Source organism: Malaclemys terrapin, chromosome 3 (genome assembly GCF_027887155.1).
Source record: "Malaclemys terrapin pileata isolate rMalTer1 chromosome 3, rMalTer1.hap1, whole genome shotgun sequence".
Taxonomy (NCBI): Eukaryota; Metazoa; Chordata; order Testudines; family Emydidae; genus Malaclemys; species Malaclemys terrapin.
Window position 1 is genome coordinate 41,737,775 of NC_071507.1, and position 21,912 is coordinate 41,759,686.

Genomic DNA, 21,912 nt, shown 5'->3' on the forward strand with positions numbered 1-21,912 from the left:
GAAATTTGTTTGAGAAGTCAAATGCACAATCCTAGCTCTTAGGTCAGAATCTATAGTTACCGAATATACAGTTTATCGTTCACAGGTAATGCTATCACAGGAATCAGGGATTCTTGAACAATTCTCAAAAGCATTCAACGTGTACATGGTATCCATTAACATAAGGGGAATGTATGCCCTCCCCCCCTCCATCATCTGTATCTTTATTTTCCAAACATATGGCCTAATATTCAGATGGGCTGAGCATCTGCAATTCCTGTTGAGGTCAATGAGAATTCTGGATACATTGCCAGTCTTAGGTCAGTTCCACATTTATTGTAATCTCAGTACAAGAAAATGAGCAGTCTTCTGTGTTTTCATATTTCCCTCATGTAGCACATTATAGCAGGACAGACTGAGAGTAGGTTTGAGTAAGAACCACTTTTCAGACCGCAATTCCATGGAGACCTTATGATTCATTTGTTCTGCCATTTGAGCAGAGAAATAGATTTTTCACATTTTAGAATGAGAAGATCAGGCGTCTGCCCTCTGCCCCATCACCCGAGGATGTTCAGTGGCATTAACAACAAAAGCTATCAAGAAGTGCTCAAGGCCATCAGAAGTGTCAGAACCCAGACCATGCACATGAGCAGATGGTATTGAGACAGCTCACCCATGATGAAAGTAACCATTTCTCATCCATGAGACTATAGTCGATCTGATCTAACTTCCACCAGTGTAATGCTATTGCTTTCACTGGAGTTACTCCCTGTTTTTACACGGGGTGTAAGTGAGAAGAGTCAGGCCATGCTTCTTTGTTTATCTTTGTGTGACATGTTCAGTCCAGGGAAAATATTTGCATAATGATTGTATTTGTTCTGATCATAATGGACATCTTTGTTGAAGACTGTGGTTGGCCAAACACTTCCCAGATGTGCTATGCTTGCACCTCGTTTTTATTTTGTTTCCAGGAATAGCATCTAGCTCATCAGTGATAGGGAGAAATTGATTGAAAATGATTATTTAGTGATCCTTCTTTCACAGCACATTGAAGTAGTTTCTCAACAAGAGAGAGTGTGTTTTGAAAAATATCGCATAAGAATCCAGGGTTTGTTAATGCAAGTAATGCAATCGCCCTGCTAAAGGATCTGTTATTGAAATTTAGTTTATTATTCTCACAGTTTGAAATTGGGCCTGTCACAATTGGCATGATCCAGAGTGGTGCTCAACACACCCAGTTTCCATTGCCTAGAGCTGCAGTGACCAGGGCCGGCTCTGGCTTTTTGGCCGCCCCAAGCAAAAAAAAACAAAAAAACAAACAAAAACCCACGGAGCAGCCAGAACGGCAAAGCAAAAAAAAAAAAAAAAACCCTGCAGCGCGGCTGGAGCGTGGGTGCAGGGGGACCGGCTGGGGGGGGGGGGGGGGGAGGAGGGAGCGGGTGGGAGAGAGAGAGAGAAAGGGGCCGCCAGAGCTACAGGAGGGGCACTGCCACGCAGCCCCTCCCGCTGTGCCGCCTCCTGCCGTGAGGGCTCCGCTCTGGTCGGCGGGGAGGGAAGGAAGAGGACCACTCTGGTTCTCTGCGCCGCCGCCCCCTATAGGACGGCTGGAGCGGAACAAGAACAACAACAAGAACAACAAAAAAAGCGGCTGTGCCGCCCTAGGATTGGGCAGAATGCCGCCTTGAACAATCTGCCGCCCCAAGCACCAGCTTGCTCAGCTGGTGCCTGGAGCCGGCCCTGGCAGTGACTGATAACCCAGTTGTCTGACAGTCAATGGAACTCTAGGTGCTCATCATCTCCCAGTATTTCTTCGTGAGATTGGGTTCTCAGCCTCGTACAGTGGAGTTCTGGTCTATGACTGGGATTCCTATGCACTACAGCAATACAAATAATGAACACTCTAGAACTGTAACACATTGTAGTAGGAAAACAAAAAAATAGGGTCAGATCCTCTGCTGGTGTAAATCAGCATAATTCCACTGAAGTCAACAGAGCTATATTGATTTACACTAGATGAGGATTTGGCCTGTAATAAGCAAATATAATTCAACAGGTAAGATGCACAGTATTTTAGTGAAAGGCAAGTTCTACAAGTACTGAATCAAACTGAGTATACTTTCAAAATAAAAAAAAGTCTAGAAGGGATTTCTACAAATGAAATAGAACCATCAAAAGTAAGTTAAAAGTATCCATGGCACAATAGAGGCTCGCGGCTGACTGCACCATAAATGGAAACTTAATCCTAGTTTTGCATGTGTTTGGCTTTTAGATACGTAAAATTGCCTGTTTTTTTCTGAGAATTGGCAGCATGGCTTTTTCACTAAATGTGCTGATGCTTCCAATTTGAAGTTTAGCTTCCTATATAAGTGCATTCCTACTTTTCCCCATCTCTTCTGCATATGAAGATTTTATTTAACTATGTGCTGAATGCACATTTGTAGGCAGCTTAATGTTCTGCAGCTTTAGCTTTCAAAGCAGAAATTAATTTTTAAATTTTTAAAATGTCTTGAAGATAGAAATACATATTTGCAAATAATTAGAGATTTCAAGGATTCCATTTTGCTAACTGTTTTAAAGTTCTTGTCAGTGTTGCACAAACAGGCTACTGGCCAGTTCTAAGTTTTAGTTTATTGTATTACCAAGAGAGAGCCTAGACTGTTAAGGATTATACCTATAATCATTTATTGCAATAGAGCGGTAGATAGAACTTATTTATTAAAACAGCATTAAAACTGTATGGAACGTGCTTTGTACCTGCTGTTCCTCATATATATTACATTAAATAAATTAAGATGAAGAAAATAGCAATCAAATCATCTTCAGTAAATAAAATGACTATGAAATGGAAACAACCACATCTCTATTTGTCTTTTCTTCCACTGACTGGGCAAGACTGTGACCCATTTGAAGGACGTCTGTTATCCTTTTAATGAGCAGGGATTCACACCCAGAACTCTTCTAAAAATCAAAAGAATATACCATGGTATTGAATACAAATAGCATAGTAACATTGAGCAGTATATAGAATATTATAGATAGGACAATATTAGAGTATTTATCTTACTGTGGGAATTTTTCTTATAGTTTAATTAAAACCTTTCTTTCAAAAGCTCATTTCTGGTGTGTTGTGTTCTGTGTACATGATCCAAAATACAGTGGCAGTGCAGGGGTCATGTAACTGGGACATACCTGGAAGTGTCAAGAATCCCAATGGAAACTTCAAAAAATTCTGACAAAAGTGCAGCAGTGAAGGGTTGTGTGATGGGGCATACAAACCCCACACTGGGCCCAAAGGGATTAAAGGACAATACTGGGCCCTCATAGCCCCGTCCCTCCAGACCTGCTGAGTGCGCTCTAGCTGGAGAGGAAGCTTAAGAGGAAGTAACTCAGCTTAGAAGGGAAAGGCTGGGGAGGAAGTCAGACCTACCGTGAGGGCTCCTGAACAAGCGTGCTGAAGAAGCCTTCCTGTGAGGGAGAAGACTGCCTGCTGAGGCTGGTTGGGGCTGAAGGTTTTCTTTTCTTTTTTCTTTTCCTATATTGGACTTGGAGATGGAGGGTAAGAAGTAACCCAGGGAGGCAATGCCAAGGCACTCCAGAGTGCCAACACTGACTCTCATAGGGCCCTGGATTGGAGCCCAGTGGCGTGGGAAGGCTCAGACTCCACTACCGACTGCCTTTGTTGCAGGAGGGGCATAAGTTTCATTTCCACTGCACTCCCCCTCTAGTAAGGAGAGGGTGAGGATATTAAAAACCCTGAGGTGAAGCTAAGCCCCATACAAGGGTTAGGAACTGGACTGAAAGCCTTTCCTGCTGGAAGGTGTGATACTGGAAACTGGATGCACACTCGGCCACCTGGCCCTCTGAGGTATCTATTAGAGGGTTAAATGAAGTTTATAGCAAATTATGTTACCGCCGTCAACAGGCTGTGGGTGCAGTTCTCTCAGGATGGAAACAATTATTACATTGTCATATATAGTGGCTTGCAGTGCATCCATGTTGTGCACCAACACACATTATTATTGGGCTTATTATTGCATATGGTATCATGTCTGATTGCTAGATTCAAGTAGTGTTGAACGACAATGATTATAATATCATTAATTCAGTACAGTATGATTACTTATTCTCTCCTTGTGATTTACAGAAGTTACCTCACTTTTGCCAAATATTAAACTGAAGAATTGTTATATAGTCCTCTTATTTTCCTCTTTTTCCCATTTAATTTGTAGGCATTGACAAGTAATTGCATACAGAAGCCACCCGACTTACGCAATCGTTCCATTCCAGAAAGACTTGCCTAACTCGAATTTTGTGTAAGTCGGAAACGTATACCCGTACGTTACGCAAAAATTTCCCCAAATTTCTGGCTTACGGAACTTTTTCCATAAGTGCGAATTTGCGTAAGTCGGGTCTTGCATAACCCGGGGAGCGTCTGGTACACTGTATGTGTTTCCCTTGCTGTTTTATTCTGAAGTCAGGTTGGTTTGTTTCAGATATGAACCAGGCAAACATACGTAGTATTTTAAAAATATATGAACAGCAACATGTATCAGTGATAGATTTTTGTCATAAGCCAGCCTCCCCAAATCCCAGCTCTTCAGGCTTTTGGATGTGTAGAACTTTGCTGTCCATTTTCTTACGTGTTCAAAAATGTACAGGGTCACATTTTCAAACAGTGCCTGGATTCTGTTCTTACTTATAGTGGTATAATTCCATTAACTGCGGTAGAGTTGCTCCTGCTTTACATTGGTGTGAATTCAGACTCTGCTGTAGTCAGTGGAATTATACCAGTGTAATAAGATCAAAATTAAGGTTACAAAGGCCTGTGGATCTATGCTGATTTACACCAGTTGAAGTTCTGACTCTTCTTTTTTCTCCCTTTCCAATTTTTGTAATAAATAATTACTGTCTTCCTGTGCTTTCATATTCTCCATGAACTATACCATCCTGCGTGGCACTGCCTTATTGAACAGACATTGGGTCATGGAAATTCTCAAACTTGACTATAACTGAATTCAAGTCTTTCCTCTAGATGATTATCTGACATTTCATATATGTTGTTGCATAAATTACATGAAATTGTATGTTATACTTCTTTGGTCTATCTTAGGCATTGCAATGCATAGTATGTAGAAGTAATTTTATTGTAGTTAATTAAATTTATTTGATTATTTTGAGGTTGAGTGTTTCTATAATACTCATTACTTTTGTATCTGAGCACTTAAAATATGTTGTATTGTTTTTCTTCCAGAAGTTTTGATGTTGGACTGCATCATTTTCTTATCAGGTAAGCTAATGATATCATTAAACTGCAATAGAACTCCAGTGAACAGCAGGTTTCTTATTTTAGACAGTTCTGATAGTGCCGCCTATTTTTAAGCCTACATGACAATTTTCCTTATAAGACCTTGTTTTCAGTTACTTACAGCTTTGCCAAACTGTAATTGTTCAGCCTGAAATTTTCCATATTGGGTGTCTACTTCAGGGTGACTTTTGAAAATCTCAGCAAAAATGGTTCCGCCATTTCTGAAAATGAGATAAGACAAAAATACATGCATTGTTTTGCCATGTTAAAGACATTCTTATAACTATTTAATTGATAAGATCCAGGGTCTCAGGATCACTTTGGTGCAAGGACTTGAAATTTCACAGGGGATTGTCTTTTTGGCAGGGATGTGCCTTTTGTTGTCCCCGTGGAAAACCTGCCTTAGTCAATGCGTAAGACAGACTGTGCTCAGCCAATGAATCAGGGTTAGATAGAGAAGGAGGCAGTTGTCTATAGGACCCAGCTTTGTTTGTTGCGGAAGTTGGAAGGCGTGTAGTGAATGATGCAGGGAATTGCAGGAAGAAAAAAGGGGGTCTCATGGTTAAGACAGTTGACTTCCACCCTGAAGAACTGGATTCTGTTCTTGCCTCTGCCAGAGAGTTCCTTTGTGATGCTGGACAAGTCCCTTAAACCAAACTTATAACAGGTGGCCACTAATTGTTGTTGTGTGTTCTTCATTTTCTGGGTGTCCACCTTGAAACCATGGAGGTCTGATTTATAGAAATGTTAAGCATTCAGAGCTGCAACTGAAATGAATGGGAGCTGTGCTTTGGACATATAAAGTGCTATATAATGCTAAGCATTCTGAAAAATCAGACCTCAGGATCCCAAATGGGGCACCCAAAATCAGTTGACACTTTTATTTTTTTATATCTGTGCCTCAGTTCCCCGTGAGGTTCATACCATTATCTAACAGAGAAATACATGAATGTGACAATGCATTAATTCATGTTTGTGAAGCATTCAGATACTATGGTGATGAACACCACAGAAAAGCCCACAAAGAAATTAATAATTTGGGGTTCCGAGCAGGGTTTAAATAGTCTGCAGTAAGTAATACATGGGCCCACACATTGAAAGTTGAGGGCAAAAAGAAATATTGAATAGCTGCTCAGTAAGCACCATCCATCACTGAATGAGACAGGGGTCCTGTGGAAAAAATAGTATGTTAACATGTAATTAAAATCTTTTATCATCAGACATTCTCACAAGGGCTCTGAATTAATTCTGGCATTTCCTAATTCTTGAGTGCTTGACTTTGCAACCTTAATGTTCTTCTTAATGTAGTTTTTTGGATGTAATAGTTGTTCTTTTCACTGAAGCCAGATGGCTAAAATCACTAAACAAGTCTGTATTTTTAGTGCACAGTTAATGTTTTGAAAATATTGTACATTGCGATGACACTATAAATTCTACAAATGTATTTATGCATACCCTCATCCTACCAGCATTGTCATTTCTGCTGATCTTTTGATGGTTATTTTTTAACAAAAATAAGTCACCTGTGTAAGGAGGATTGTCTCCGTAGACTACCAACAATGGGATCTCCTGAGAATACAAATAATCTCATAAGCGAAACTATTATCACATCAACTGTAGATGTACCAAAAACAAGTCAATAGCAATGCTTCTGACACAGGAGAGTCACTTTCAATTACTTCATACTGAGGAATGTAATCAGACGTTAGTCTTATAAAAATATGCAACAGTATTTTACATCCCATTGAGATGTAACATTGGGTTTGCTATTTGTTTGTATAATCACCGCACAGCAAGCTGCCACTGAATTTGAATGAGCTGAATGTTTTCTTGTTTGAGACCCCATTCTTTAATGCTACACAGAGGGCCCCCTGCAGTAATTTGTTGTTCTGTCCTTAATGACAGGATAAACGCCGTTGATTCGGGGAGCCTTAGACAGGAAGGCAGTGTGGTCTAGTGCAGTGTCTCTCAACTTTTTTGATACCAGGGACCAGCCTGCTGCCTCCCTGAACTGTGTCAGGGAGCTCTCAGGGATCGGTGCCAGTCCATGGACCGGTCATTGGGAAACTTGGGATCTGGGTACTATTCCCAAATTTGTGTTTGATCTTGGGCAAGTCAATTCCTCTCTTTGTGTTCATGTTGTCTTATCAAGTAAGACACATGAGCTGACACCTTAACCATAAGCTCTTTGGAGCAGAGACTGTCTCTGTGTTTGTACAGTACCTAGCAGGATGGGTCCCCCAATCTCAGTTGGGGTTTCTAGGCACTACTGGAATACAAATAATAAAAAATAGTCGCAGAAAGCGTTAAAAAATATTCAGAAGATGCTACTTTTTCTAAATGTGAGAACTGCCTACCACAGTGCAGCAGGAATGTAGGAAAAACAAAGTGTAGGTCCAGCAGAGGTAAAATCAATCCCAGCTAAAAGGACAAGCTGTGCCTAATCACTTATTAAAATGCTAATTAAAGAGGAAAAGTAAACCCTGCAAATGTTGGTGCACACAATAGGGTTGATTGAGTAAGCCACCTGCCTTTTAAAGGCATGACAGAGAAATTTCAGCCACACAAATATTCTTTAATATGTTTCGTTAAAGTTGTATGAAAAAGGAATTCTCTTTTGTGGGTGCAGGGGTGCTTGAAGTGCACTTTTGATATTGTTCTAAGATAAACTAGGTATGAAAGTCCCACCTTTTAAATGTATGGGTGGAGGGAGAGGTTGTGGTAGAGAGTATTCTACATTAGAGAGAAACTTAACTGCCAGAGATTCCAGCCTGTAGGAACTGCCAAAGCAGGGACTGCTGCACTGTTGGGGAGAGGGCAAAATGGGACTAAGCTGGGACCACCATTTCACCCATCAGGCACCTCCCCCAAAAACTGTTTAGGGGAGACCCCCAACCCTGAGAGCTCTAGGACTATCGTGCTTCCCTCTGAAAAAAAAACTTCAGAGAAGGAGCCAGCCAGAGACTCTAACCAGTAGGAACAAAAGTAGCCAAAGCAGGGATCTTTGGATATTTAGAGAACTCTCTACTGTTTAGATTGGACTTTGTCTGCCCTGAGCTGACTGTTTGCTCCAACCTTCTCTCTCACAGTGTCATCACCTCAGCTTCACTCTACACCTGTCCTTGGTACTCTCTTCTCTTCCCTGCCCTGTCCCCCTCTTTCCCTTCCCTTCACTTTCCTTTAGCTGATTCCCCATCTGACTAAACCATTTTATAATGTCATGATTGTCAAGGTGTTGGGGAGACAAATAAGCAAATAAAGCAAGTAAGCCCTGTTTGAAAACAGGGCATTTGATTAAATGAGATCGGGAATATGTGAGACTGTTTCCTCATATAATGCTAAATTATGCCTCCTTTGAGGCAGAGCTGTGCCAGGGGAGGTAGCAGAGGTGCCTTGTCTGAGCAGCAGTACCAGGAGACACCAGGCCTCTGAAGAGGCATAATGCCTTCAGTGCTGGTAGGAAACAGCTCTTGCTTTACCTTTGAAGCAAAGAGCAGAAGGACCACAATCCCTAGTCCCATCTAGATGTGCCCCCTCTGGAGCCACTAGCTCTGCCAAACACATTAGCTGCTTGCCCTATGCCTCTCAGGTCCTAGGAGGGAAAGATTTCTAGCCTAATCCTCTTCTTTACCACATTTATGTGGAACCAGACATAATTTGGCTCATAGGATCAAATTTTTAGTAAGTATATGCAACTCCCATTGGCTTTGGTGAGATCAAGGAAACCTGTATCTGAGGGCAAAAGTGACCTCACAAGAAAGATGCATTTAGACTTCTAAATATGACTGTTATGAAGAGCCAGAGGATTAAAAGGGAAAGTCTGTTCATCAGTCTATTCATCTCCTATTTTCATTCTTTGTGGACTCCCACTGGGTCCTGCATATAACAGTGCTACCAAAAGATTAACAGAATTTTGATAAAGAACCATCTGCTAGGTTGATAAGTGGCTTGTTCACTGAATTTAAAAATGCGGGAGTCCCTGATTAATCAGCATTGTTTGCTCAGAAAGGCGACCAGGGGATCAGCATTGTGAAAAATAGAAAAAGAAAAGTTTCTGTCACTTACACTTGCACACAATGCCCTCCAAAAGACATCAGATTTCCTTATTAAAGCTTTTAACAGTCTCTATCTACTTGCAACTTTTCCGGGAAGTACAGCCACTCACTGAAGCTCAAGAGCCTCTGTGAAATATTTGTACTACCACCAGGGAATCCGTTCCCTCATGTCTGGTGAAAGCCAGCGAAGAACAACAGTGCTTTCCACGCCTTCGTCAGAGAAGCACGTCTACCAGCTTCCCTGAAAAATAGTGTAGTCTATCCAATCCTCAAAGCTAACATCTGATGGAAACAATCTCTCCTGCTATTGCCATGCCTGAAGGCTCATTCCTAGGCAAAATATTTGAGAACGAAGTGACCCCATGCTCCAACAGAATGTGACATCAGTCAACATCTGGATGCGTCTGAATCAGGCTTCATGCTGGGGCATAGCAGGGAGGCAGCCTAAGTGTCACTAAAAGCTGGCTTCTTCATGACAATGGACAGAGACCACATATCAAGGCTAATACTACTTAGTCTTTCTGCTGCTTTTGATACAGTTGACCACAGGGTGTTACTGACACTCTTACATGATTATAGCTGGAATAGACAGCACAACACTAAAGAGGCTCCAGTCATTCAGGGATCTGTCCTTTCTTCCCTTCTCTTAATGTCTACATGAGGCTATTTGGAAAAGCAAGACACTGTGCACCACTGCCAACATTATGCCCATGAATGCCCATCTGTATATCTCATTTTCCACAGTTGCATTCAGTGCCATCAGAAGGATGTCACAGTGCCTAGAAGAGATCAGCTCTTGGATGAAGAACAGCTGGCATTCAACCCTGTCCACTAAAGCGGTGCAAAACCTCATGGTCCTGTTTGATTTATCACTAAGCCTAAACCATCAAGTGCATCAGTAACACAATATGCTTTATTACATGTGCAGCTTGCTAGGAAACTTCCTAACCTCCCACCTGGAGAGGAATTAAACCATGGTGATTCCTACATTTGTCACATTCAGACTGGTTCCTTATAACTCATGGTATATAGCTGGATGTTTATGCAGTGCAGGGGCTCTAGCTGGTGAAGCATGTGTCTGTCTAAAACCAAAGCAACAGCAAAAACTGTTTTTTGATTCTCTGCTCTGGCACCATCTCTGCTTCTGATCTCAGTTCTAAGCCTTGATACCGATTAGTCAAAACCAGCCGTGTGTCAGCACAGTCTAGAATCATAGGACTGAAAAGGACCTCGAGAGGTCATCTAGTCCAGTCCCCTGCACTCATGGCAGGTCTAAGTATTATTTAGACTATCCCTGACAAATGTTTGTTTAGGCAGTATTTGGTCCTGCCATGCGGGCAGGGGACTGGACTCGATGACCTCTCGAGGTCCCTTCCAGTCCTAGAATCTATGAATCTATGAATCTATGAAAACCTGCTCTTAAAAATCTCCAATGATGAAGATTCCACTTCCTAGGCAATTTATTCCAGTGCTTAACCACCCTGACAAGAAGTTTTTCCTAATATCCAACCTAAACCGCCCTTGCTGCCATTTAAGCCCATTGCTTCTTGTCCTATCCTCAGAGGTTAAGGAGAATAATTTTTCTTCCTCCTCCTTGTAACAACCTTTTATGAACTTGAAAACGGTTATCATGTCCTCTCTCAGTCTTCTCTTCTCCAGACTAAACAAACCCAATTTTTTCAATCTTCCTTCATTGGTCATGGTTTTCTAGACTTTTAATAATTTTTGTTGCTCTTCTCTGGACTTTCTCCAATTTGTTCACATCTTTCTTGGAATGTGGTGCCCAGAACTGGACACAGTACTCCAGTTGAGGCCTAATCAGTGCAGAGTAGAGTGGAAGAATTACTTCTCGTGTCTTGCTTACAACACTCGTGCTAATATATCCCCGAATGATGTTTGCTTTTTTTACAACTCATAGTTAGCTTATGATTCACTATGACCCCTAGATCCCTTTCTGCAGTACTCCTTTTTTAGGCAGACATTTCCCATTTTGTATGTGTGCAACTGATTGTTCCTTCCTAAGTGGAGTACTTCACATTTGTCCTTATTGAATTTCATCCTATTTACTTCGACCCATTTCTCCAGTTTGTCCAGATCATTTTCAATTTTAATCCTATCCTCCAAAGCACTTGTAACCCCTCCCAGCTTTGTATCGTCTGCAGACTTTATAAGTGAACTCTCTGTGCCATTATCTAAATAATTGATAAACAGAACTGGACCCGGACCCCACTCGATATGCCCTTCCAATTTGATTGTGAATCACTGATAACTACTCTCTGGGAATGGTGTTCCAATCAGTTATGCACCCACCTTGTAGTAGCTCCATCTAGGTTGTATTTCCCTCATTACATATAGCTACACCAGGGACCAGAGGACGACTCTAGGAAGTCCATTGTGGACCTCACTCTATAGATACCATATCCATATGGGAATATGTAATGAGAATTTCAAAAGTGCTCAGCGTTGGCCTAACTCTGTTCCTGTTCAAGTCAATGGCAAAACTCCCATTGACTTCAAAGGGAGCAGAATTGGGTCAGCATTCAACACCTCTGAAACTGTCTGGCTCCCATTGAAGTCTACAGCTAAACACTCATGGATTTCAGCAAGAGCATCTATAGGCTCATTGAACAGCTGTTTGCTGGATAGAGTACATTAAATTAGCTTTTCTTGACTTTTTGCTAATGTAGATTATGTGAAATTAAAACTGAATTATTGAACTGGCTAATAGCGATTTTAAGTGTATTGTAAAGTGGAGCAACATGTAGTAAAATCAAAATTGCTGTTAACAAAAGCTTGACCATACAATAATGAAGGATGATGATAAATCCCTCAGCTGCTACTAAGCTCCCTTTATAGTCGTCAGAGAGTTAAATCTGAATCACATTTTTAGAGTAGTGGAATATAATCTGTTTGTGTTATAATGAATTAGTAATTAAGGATGTTGCAAAAATAAAGCTAGGTTCTGTATAAACAAAAGCACGTATTTATGTAAATTTCATGTACATTTGACATTTAACTTAAAAACAGTTGGAGCAGGGAAGTTGGGATTAACAAGGTACAGCTCTCATCATGCTTATGCGCCTCCTCAACTGTGAATTAAAACAGTTTGTTTATGTTGCAGAGTATTTTGAGCTACTGTTTGAAAGCTGCAAGTATACAGCTTGCTGAACTGGAGATGTATTTTTTATTTAGTGCATGTCATTTTATAATAATTTTACTGGATAATTTGATGCAGCTAGATGGAATGGGATAGTTCTCCTGTAGTATGGAAAGGAATATGCTGACCTGTCTTTATTCAGACGAGACTGTGAAGGTGCTGAACTCATCCATGGTGTAATAATTCCAGTGATGTCATGGGTTAATGCTGATCCACTGACTTCAGAGGAAGTTTTGCTTAATATAGACTGCAGGATTTGGCCTGGAGTTTACAAATGTTCTTCATCTATTAGAATCAAAGCTATTCCAGAATCTCAGAGCTGTGATTATAAGAGGTTACTCGGGGCCCCAGATTCTGCAAAGCACTTGAGCATATGCGTACAGTTAAAGCTAAGCAAGTGCTTTGCTGAATCATTTGCTGAATGAATGAATGAATGAATTCTCCTTGATTTTAAATTTTTTGTTTGATTAATCCTTTTGTGTGTCTATTTGGATGTTTTTCACAAATTGTGACCCACATTGGGCTTTTTGGCAGGCTGAGTGACTACTTCCAATTAGTAGGACACAATTGGCATAAAGCAAATCAGACCAGCCAATTGGTTTCACAGTTATTTTATGTGAGAGCAGAGTTGTACATTTTAAGCGAGATATAAAAAGCAGCTTGTCAAATTTGTATGATGGTTTACTGGCAAGGTTGAGATTTAGACATAATTGGAAAGAAAATGCCTGTGGAAAGAAAATACTGTTGTCTGCTACTCTCAGTTTCTGGTAAATAAGCCCAGACAGTGCATCTGCCATAGGCAAGGTCTTACCCAGCACATGGTTTAGGTTGAACCTTTGTACTTTCAACAGCTATCAGTTCCACGGTTATATTTCATCTTTGTTTTTAAGGATAAATGTGTTTTAATTTACCTCCAGTGCTGTTTCTCTCAACACATGTAAAAATAACACATTTTTAAACAACTGAGGCCTTTTCTCTTGACAGTCTAGAAATTACTTAAATAAATCATTGATCAGTACTATTTTTGTGAAGTATCTTTTCCACAGGGGCATGCAGTTTTGGTTTTTTTCATTTTATGTGAGTTTTAAGCTGAGTCTGAGAGTGTGATGTTCAGGAGGTAGCCATGTTGTCTCAAGTTTTATTATGGAGCATTTGATTTGCTTTACTTATTATGCAACATTGTTACCAGCAGAGGGGGCCCTTGTATTAACATTTTGGAGAATAATTGTATGCAGCATATTGTACAGGTATGGCTAGATGCTCAGCTTCTGTGGGCACAGTTGAGAAGAGGGTGTGTAAAGGAGTCAGCTGCAGCTTCTTGATTCTGGAGCCAAATTTTTATGAGTCACTGTTCTGGCATAGATTAGAGCAACATGGGGGCTGCTCTGATTTTACAATGGCAGACTGGACCCCAAAGAACCACCTGAGGGCCAGCTGGAGCTCAGCATGCTCCAGCTACACCCTCTCCCTGATAATCTCCTGTTGCAGGTTCTAGTGAGTGTCCCTTCCTAGCCACCCAGTAGGACTCTCTGAGGGGAATCCAAGTCTCTGTTGCTCAACATCCCTGGGGTATTTCAAGTTTCTAGCGCCTCAACAGGTTGCAGCACTGGTTCCTCCCTTGGCTCTCTGATATGTTTCCTGGGCACTGACTCTGTCCATTATATCTTCTTGGAAATGGGGCTCCTCAGCCCACCTGCCTTAGGTCCTAGGACCAGCGGTGACCCCCTAAGATACCCTAGTTACTGAAACACACCCTTCTCTCAGAACTCCACCCCAATGTAGCTCTCTCAGGGGCATGCAGTAGTTGTGAAGCAGTCAACACACACACACACAGACAGACAGACAGACACACACACACACACACACAATATCTAATGCCTTTATGCTCTTTTATAATTAATCATGTGAAACACAGCTGAGTACACTGGACATCCAAACAGTAAACATCTGAAACCACAATATCTCTCTCATCCTTGTGAGCCCTTGGGGAACAGTCTGGGTTGAGGAAAGCAGGCAGGCAGGGTGCCTGCTCCTCATGCAGGCTGTTGCATGCTAACTGGTCTCTCTCCCTCATGGAGCCCCTTTCCAGCGTCTGTGAACTTTCTCTTTCCTGCCCTATGCTTCCTCTTCCTGTCTGTCTCCTTCCTGCCCCCACCATGCTTGTGTGGCTCACTATTTAAACCCACTTGACTTCCTTTGTTCTATCGTCTAGGTAGTTTTCCACAGCTGCTGCCTGCCACCCTCTTCTCTCTCTGTCTCCCTCTCCTCTCCTCCCCTTCCCTCCGTCCCTTCAGAGGAGTGAAGCTAAAACTGGTTTTCTAAGGATGCATCTCATCAAGTGTTCAGGTCTTTGCACTTGAATAGGGTCACTGAGACCTAAGCACTGGCCCTTTGTATTTTGGCCTAGTGCAGTGGTTCTCAACCTTTTTGTAGTGGCGACCCCTTGAACACAGCAAACCTCTGAGTGCGATCCCCCCCTTATAAATTAAAAACTCCCTTTTCACAGCAGACTTACTAACCAGCTAGGAGGCATGTACTCACAACCCCCAGGTAATAACCTCATGACCCCCAGTTTGAGAACCGCTGGCCTAGTGTGCACACTACAGGCCATGTCAGCAATGGTAGATCCACATACTTAAAGGCATTAATGACAAAGCAGATTTTCATAAAACAACTCCACAATATCAGTAAGAATTCTTTAGTTGTACAGATGTAGCCCCAATTCATCATACCCCACCAATTGTCAACACCTCTCCCTGCATACTGGGTATTCTAAGGAGTGACATAAGAGCCCACAATGATGACTCTGTGCCCTCTGGGGATTGTCCCACACTAAGGGGAACCTGCAGCCAGGGAAATATGACCTGATATGTGTTCTCTGGCACCCTCACATATCTGTCTTTATTCTCTGCAAAATATGTACTCAGGAAGGGGGCAGCATGTAAAAAGGGGCGTGATCATGGATGGGTGAGGATTCTGAGAACAGATGTTCTAAGCAACCTGTTTCCTTCCACCATGGATTGAACTAATGTCAAGTAGGATGACTTTCTATAAAGGAGTGCCCCAGTGGGAAGCCAGCCACTTTTCCTGCCCTCCAAAAAAGGAAGGCAATTCTGTTACTTGAGGGACTGGTGTTCATTATATGGGACTGACCCTGCAAACCTTTACTCGTGTATGTATGTGTAAGTCCTATGGGCACCTACGTAATATGGTAAAGAGGGCATTAGAGATATCAAAGATAGTTATAGTTGGTGCCACTTATTTTTGGTATAGCAGTAGTGCCTAGCAATCCCTATCAGATCAGGGCTCTAGTGGGCTGTCTGGTGTACAGATACAGAGCAAGAGATGATCCCTACCCCAAAGAGCTTACAATCTAAGGCCCTAATACTGCAAGCACTTATACACATGCTTGAATTTAGGCGCTGTGAGTAGTCTCAATGAATTTGTAAAGTTAAGCGTGTGCATAAGTCTGTGTAGTTTCAGCGTCTAAATTAGGGCAAGGTGCAACTAATTGGTGAAAGAAAGAGTAACAGTGACAGGAAGTCTGGATGACAGACTGGCTGCTCAACCTGTACAATCTGCCGGTTTGAGGGGTTTTATGTGTGTGCGCAAATCTAGAAATAAACGAGACACAGGAATGAGGTCAGTAGCTCCTGTCTACCTATTATGGCCCGGAATAGTCTGTAAATATCAATAAGGGCTATCCCCTCTGTAATTGCAGAATTGATCCCAGCTTTGTTATTTTGAACCTTGGAAGAAGCACTATTTCTGTCACAATAGTGTGCTATAAAAGCAAGACTTTGGCCTGGTCCCCACTAAGTCCCCACTTCGGACTAAGGTACGCAAATTCAGCTACGTTAATAACGTAGCTGAATTCGAAGTACCTTAGTCCAAACTTACCGCGGGTCCAGACGCGGCAGGGAGGCTCCCCCATCGATGCCGCGTACTCCTCTCGCCGAGCTGGAGTACCGGCGTCGACGGCGAGCACTTCCGGGATTGATCCCAGAACATCGATTGCCTGCCGCCGGACCCTCCGGTAAGTGTAGACGTACACTTACTTTTGCTTCCACTCATTTACTAGTACTGCCTGCATAAGAGGGTAGCTTTTAATGTGCAAACTGACTAAACTGCTGTATCTAAAACAATCCTTCTGAATTGATTTTCAGACTTGTCAAGCACCTAGAATCATTGATTGAAATTCATGAGCAATAGATGTTGTGAAACAGATACTGTTGTTCAGGGGACAGGGCACTGCACTGGGATGGGAGTCAGACATGAGGTCTAGACCCAGCTTTTCAGCTGACCAACTCTGTGGTTTTAGGCAAGTCACTTAATGGTTCTGTGCCTTAACTTACCCTCCTAAAATGGAGATAATGACCTTCCTTTTTAAAGTGCTTTGAAATCCATGAATTAAAAAGTGCTATATAAGAGCTAAGTATCAATATTTATTATGAACTCTTTATTAAAACATGCAAATGTGATTGCAAGACAGAAGGAGTAAAAAGATGAAACAGGACACAAGGTAACTGCTCAAACTCGTAGTCTTCCCACCACACACTGAAATTTAGGTTAAAAAAGAAGAGAAAGAAAGGGAACTGAAAAGAAATATCCAATTCTTTCTTTACAGTCTATATATACTGCTCATCATGGTTACTAGGGCAGTGGTTTTCAACCTTTTTTTCATTTGCGGATCCCCAAAATATTTCAAACGGCGGTGCAGACCCCTTTGGAAATCTTAGACAGAGTCTGTGGACCCCCAGGGGTCTGCAGACCACAGATTGAAAACCATTTACTAGGGAAAATTCTGAAAAATAAAATAGAGAAATACCATAAAAAGGGAGATGAGAAAAAATGATCAGATTATGCATAAATCATGGCAATGCTGGCTTTGCAGAGAGTGTTGGAGCAAAGATACATATTGTAATAGAGGACAGTCCCCTCCAAGTTATAATAGCTACTGTGGAAATTAGGTCACACTTTGGTCTTAAACTATGAAACAGGGTCCCTTGAAAACAAAGTCACATGTACAAGACTTTCCACTTGAAATGCACTGAATTTGACAATTGTCTGATAGATATATTTTCGGGAGTGAGAGGTCAAAAACTGCAATTTTCTGTTTATCTCTAAATGTCTAAAGTAGGAGGGTAAAGAAAAGCAGGGTAGGCTTCCTAGTACATTCCTAGAGGTAATTACAGTATTTCAGTGCCGTGGTAAAGAAAGAGCTAAGGTTATGGAAGCGAAAGGATAGTGCTTTTATCAGCTGTAGCACAGATTTACAGCTCCTTGTTTACTTTTTGAAGGAGCCTCAATATTTCCCTGGAAGCTGCATGACTTGGAAATTTAAAATTAAAAAAAAGTAGACCTCAGCTGAACCTCTGAAAAGTATCTGTGCTTTTCAGGCAGCATCAGGTGTTACATTTTATGTAAATAGCAAGATGGAATGAGTTCAGTGGAGTTACTCCAAATTTACGCCAGTGTGATACAAAGCAGAATTCAGCCTAGAGCGTTTTAGAACAGGTTAGTATACGTAAGTAGTAGGTATTTTTACTATTTTTTGTGAATTTTCCCTAGGTTTTAGTGAGATTATTTATAACATTGAGTATAACAATAGTTATCTGTAAGTGTAATGGTGAATAAGAACTACCATGTGTCCATGATTTTTACAGAGAAATCTTGAGTACTTTAAAGATTGTTATAAAATCTTAGATATGCTAAAAGGGTGTGCCTTTCTAAGTAGGATTAAAATATTGCTTTTAAAAGGTTAAATATAGAAATTTACAACCATTTAATGAAACATCCTATTTTTAAACACTGACCTTAAGTTTTTGAACAAAGATAAGGAGATGATTTGTCATCAGATGATCAAAGTATAACCTCCTGTAGTGTTTCTTTGAGGCCTGTCAAGTGTGTGGAAAATATTTTTTAAACATATTTAATATTTAACATTTTCTAAAGGGATGGGAAAGAAGAACCAATGATACTCTAAAATGGACTATGAATTGTTCAAACATCTTTTCACATTAGTTGCAAATATGAGATTTCTGTGTGGTCTTGGTGAAATATTCAGCTGGACTGACAAAAGTAGCATGGTCCTTCAGTAAAACCAGGATGGACATGAGGGGTTTCTTGCTAGGAATTTCAGATGAGATCAACAAAATGATGCGTTGCTGAATAATTGCTTTTTGTGCCCTGGAAGACAAAGAGGTGGAATAGGTTTGGCAACGCTTAAGGTCCTGATCAGAGCACAATTGAGTTGGATGATTTGCTAAGATAAAATATTCAGAGCATCATTATCATCATCTTTTTTTTTTATACCTATTTTGAGCACTGCGGCTACCACAGATGGGTGATTTTGCAAGAAAGAATATCCGACTTCCAGTGTCTGAAAATAAAGCAGACAACTGGGAATGAAAATTTTATCTTTCTTCCTTGTAACCTCGCAAATTTCAGTGGGTGGTTTGGTGGATGTGTAGAAATCAGATTTAAGATAGGACATGTTTCCTATTTCCCCTTCAATCTAATTATCTGATCCTAGGAACTTTCCCAAGAATATACTTTTCAAGTTCTTAGTCTCTTTTCTTTTCCTTTGTTTTGGGGTAGAATGGAGATGCGTGTACCTCTTAGCTGTCTTTCAAGAAAATAGTGCTCATTAAAGAATATAGGAGCTGGTGAACTACAGGGAGCCTTTTTTTTTATTCTATTCAATTACACTTTTTCCTTGGACTTTGGAACTTCAAAAATATTTTTAAAAACTTCTACCCTATTCCATAAAAGGAACAGAGCTCCATTGTTTCAAAAAATAACACAGGGTAGCACATTGAGAAAGGATAGTATTTTAACTGTTGTTGTGCAGGGCTAACCAATGGCATGTTGATAAAATGGATTAAGGACTTAGGTGTTAAATATTTTATATTCTTAACCCTGATCATGTTCAGTGTCATGGAAGCTAGAATACCTCTTCTATTGGACAGATTGTGAAAAGGGGCTTTTGAGGTTAGGTAGCAACTTTGTCTGAGGATAGCTGAGTTTTGGAAAGCAGTAACCAATACAGAGTAATTAATGTTGTTTGCATTCAGTATTTTTTGTGATGTTTTCATATATGTTGTATCCTGGACTTTGATGTAGCTCTTATGTGTGACTAATGAATGGTAAGTGTACCATTTATAGTCCATATTCTATCCTGGCATTCAAATTGTATGCCTTAGGCCTTGTCTACACTACGAGAGTAGTTCGATTTTACTTAAATCGAATTTTTGGAATCGATATTGCAAAGTCGAACGTGTGTGTCCACACTAAGGACAGTAATTCGACTTTGTGAGTCCACACTAACGGGGAAAGCGTCGACATTGGAAGTGGTGCACTGTGGTCAGCTATCCCACAGTTCCCGGAGTCCCCGCTGCCCATTGGAATTCTGGGTGGAGCCGCAAATGCCTTCTGGGTAAAAAAAAGGTGTCCAGGGTGCTTTTGGGTAACTGTCGTCATCCGTCCATCACTCCCGCCCTCCCTCCCTGAAAGCGCCGGCGGGAAATCAGTTCGCGCACTTTTCTAGTCAGTGACAGCGCGGACGCCACAGCACTGCGAGCATGGAGCCTGCTGCAACCATCACTGCAGTTGTGGCCGCTCTCAACGCCTCGCAACTTATCATACACCTTTCCCTGAGGCAGATGCAGAAAAGTCAGGCGAGGAGGCTACGTCAACGCGGTGATGGCCTGAAGTCTGAGAGTAGCACAGACCTCTCAGAAAGCAGGGGACCCAGCGCCGAGAACATCACGGTGGCAATGGGTCATGTTGATGCCGTCGAAAGGAGATTCTGGGCACGGGAAACAAGCACTGAGTGGTGGGACCGCATAGTGCTGCAGGTCTGGGATGAATCCCAGTGGCTGCGAAACTTTCGCATGCGGAAGGGAACTTTCCTGGAACTTTGTGAGTTGCTGTCCCCTGCCCTGAAGCGCAATGACACCCGGATGCGAGCAGCCCTGACTGTCCAGAAGCGAGTGGCCATAGCCCTGTGGAAGCTTGCAACGCCAGACAGCTACCGGTCAGTCGCGAACCAGTTTGGGGTGGGCAAATCTACCGTGGGGGTTGTTGTGATGCAAGTAGCCAAGGCAATCGTTGATGTACTGCTGCCAAAGGTAGTCACCCTGGGAAACGTAGAGGCGATCATAGATGGCTTCGCAGCGATGGGATTCCCAAACTGCGGTGGGGCCATAGATGGAACTCACATCCCTATCCTGGCACCGGAACACCAGGCCAGCCAGTACATTAACAGAAAGGGCTACTTTTCCATGGTGCTGCAAGCACTGGTGGACCACAGGGGACGTTTTACCAACATCTACGTGGGATGGCCGGGCAAGGTTCATGACGCTCGTGTTTTCAGGAACTCTGGTCTGTTTAGACGGCTGCAGCAAGGTATTTACTTCCCGGACCACAAAATAACTCTTGGGGATGTGGAGATGCCTATAGTCATCCTCGGGGACCCAGCCTACCCGCTAATGCCCTGGCTCATGAAGCCCTATACTGGCGCCCTGGACACTGAAAAAGAACTCTTCAACTACCGGCTGAGCAAGTGCAGAATGGTGGTGGAGTGTGCTTTTGGCCGTCTCAAGGGGAGATGGAGAAGCTTACTGACTCGCTGTGATCTCAGCGAAACCAATATCCCCATTGTTATTGCAGCTTGCTGTGTGCTCCACAATCTCTGTGAGAGCAAGGGGGAGACCTTTATGGCGGGGTGGGAGGTTGAGGAAAATAGCCTGGCTGCTGATTACTCACAGCCAGACAGCCGGGCGATTAGAAGAGACCAGCGGGAAGCGCTGTGCATCCGGAAGGCTTTGAAAGCAAAGTTCCTGAGTGAGCAGGGTAACCTGTGACTTTAAAGTTTGTGTATTGAGAAGCTAAACCTGCCCCCGTTTCTTTGCCCAGTTAATGTTGACTATCCTATCCAGTTACATACCCCCTTCACCCCACTTCCAACACACGTTTCAAAATAAAAATAGTTCTACTTTGTTAAAGCACACCGTTTTCTTTAATACTGTATTCGCGGGAATTTTTTAAAACTGGGACGCAGACTGTGGTGCGGAGCGGGTGTACTGTAGTGGCGCGAATGCAGCTTCTAAACTCAAGGATTGACAGGCTCCGCTGCGGTGGGATGGTTGTTTCAACGGAGCCTGTCACCCCTCCTGATAGGGACTGTGTGTATGGGGTGGTCTATGTGACTTTGTGGCAGGGGGAGGACGGTTACAGATCCCCTGCTGTGTGGCTCTGTGATCCTGCCTAAGGACCGCCGCTTAAGATCTGTAACTGCCCTCCCCTGCCACAAAGTCACAGAGCAACCCACCCCCCACCACATACCATGAAAACAACCTCCCAGACTAACCAGGGTAACTAGTCACTGCATCACTGCACTATGTATGTGCCCT

At 42.2% G+C, this 21,912-nt stretch overlaps 1 protein-coding gene across 6 annotated transcripts in view; it reads left to right on the plus strand.

Annotated features, from left to right (window-relative positions):
- Positions 1-21,912, plus strand: part of HHAT (hedgehog acyltransferase) — a 336,479-nt gene that overhangs the window by 109,717 nt on the left and 204,850 nt on the right. For 5 of the 6 annotated variants that reach the window (XM_054021316.1, XM_054021317.1, XM_054021315.1 and 2 more), the window contains one exon: positions 5,231-5,266. The exons of the other annotated variant lie outside the window; for it this stretch is intronic. In XM_054021316.1, coding sequence (XP_053877291.1) covers positions 5,231-5,266 — 36 coding nt within the window. The remainder of the gene's footprint in view (positions 1-5,230; positions 5,267-21,912) is intronic. 6 annotated transcript variants of the gene reach the window in all.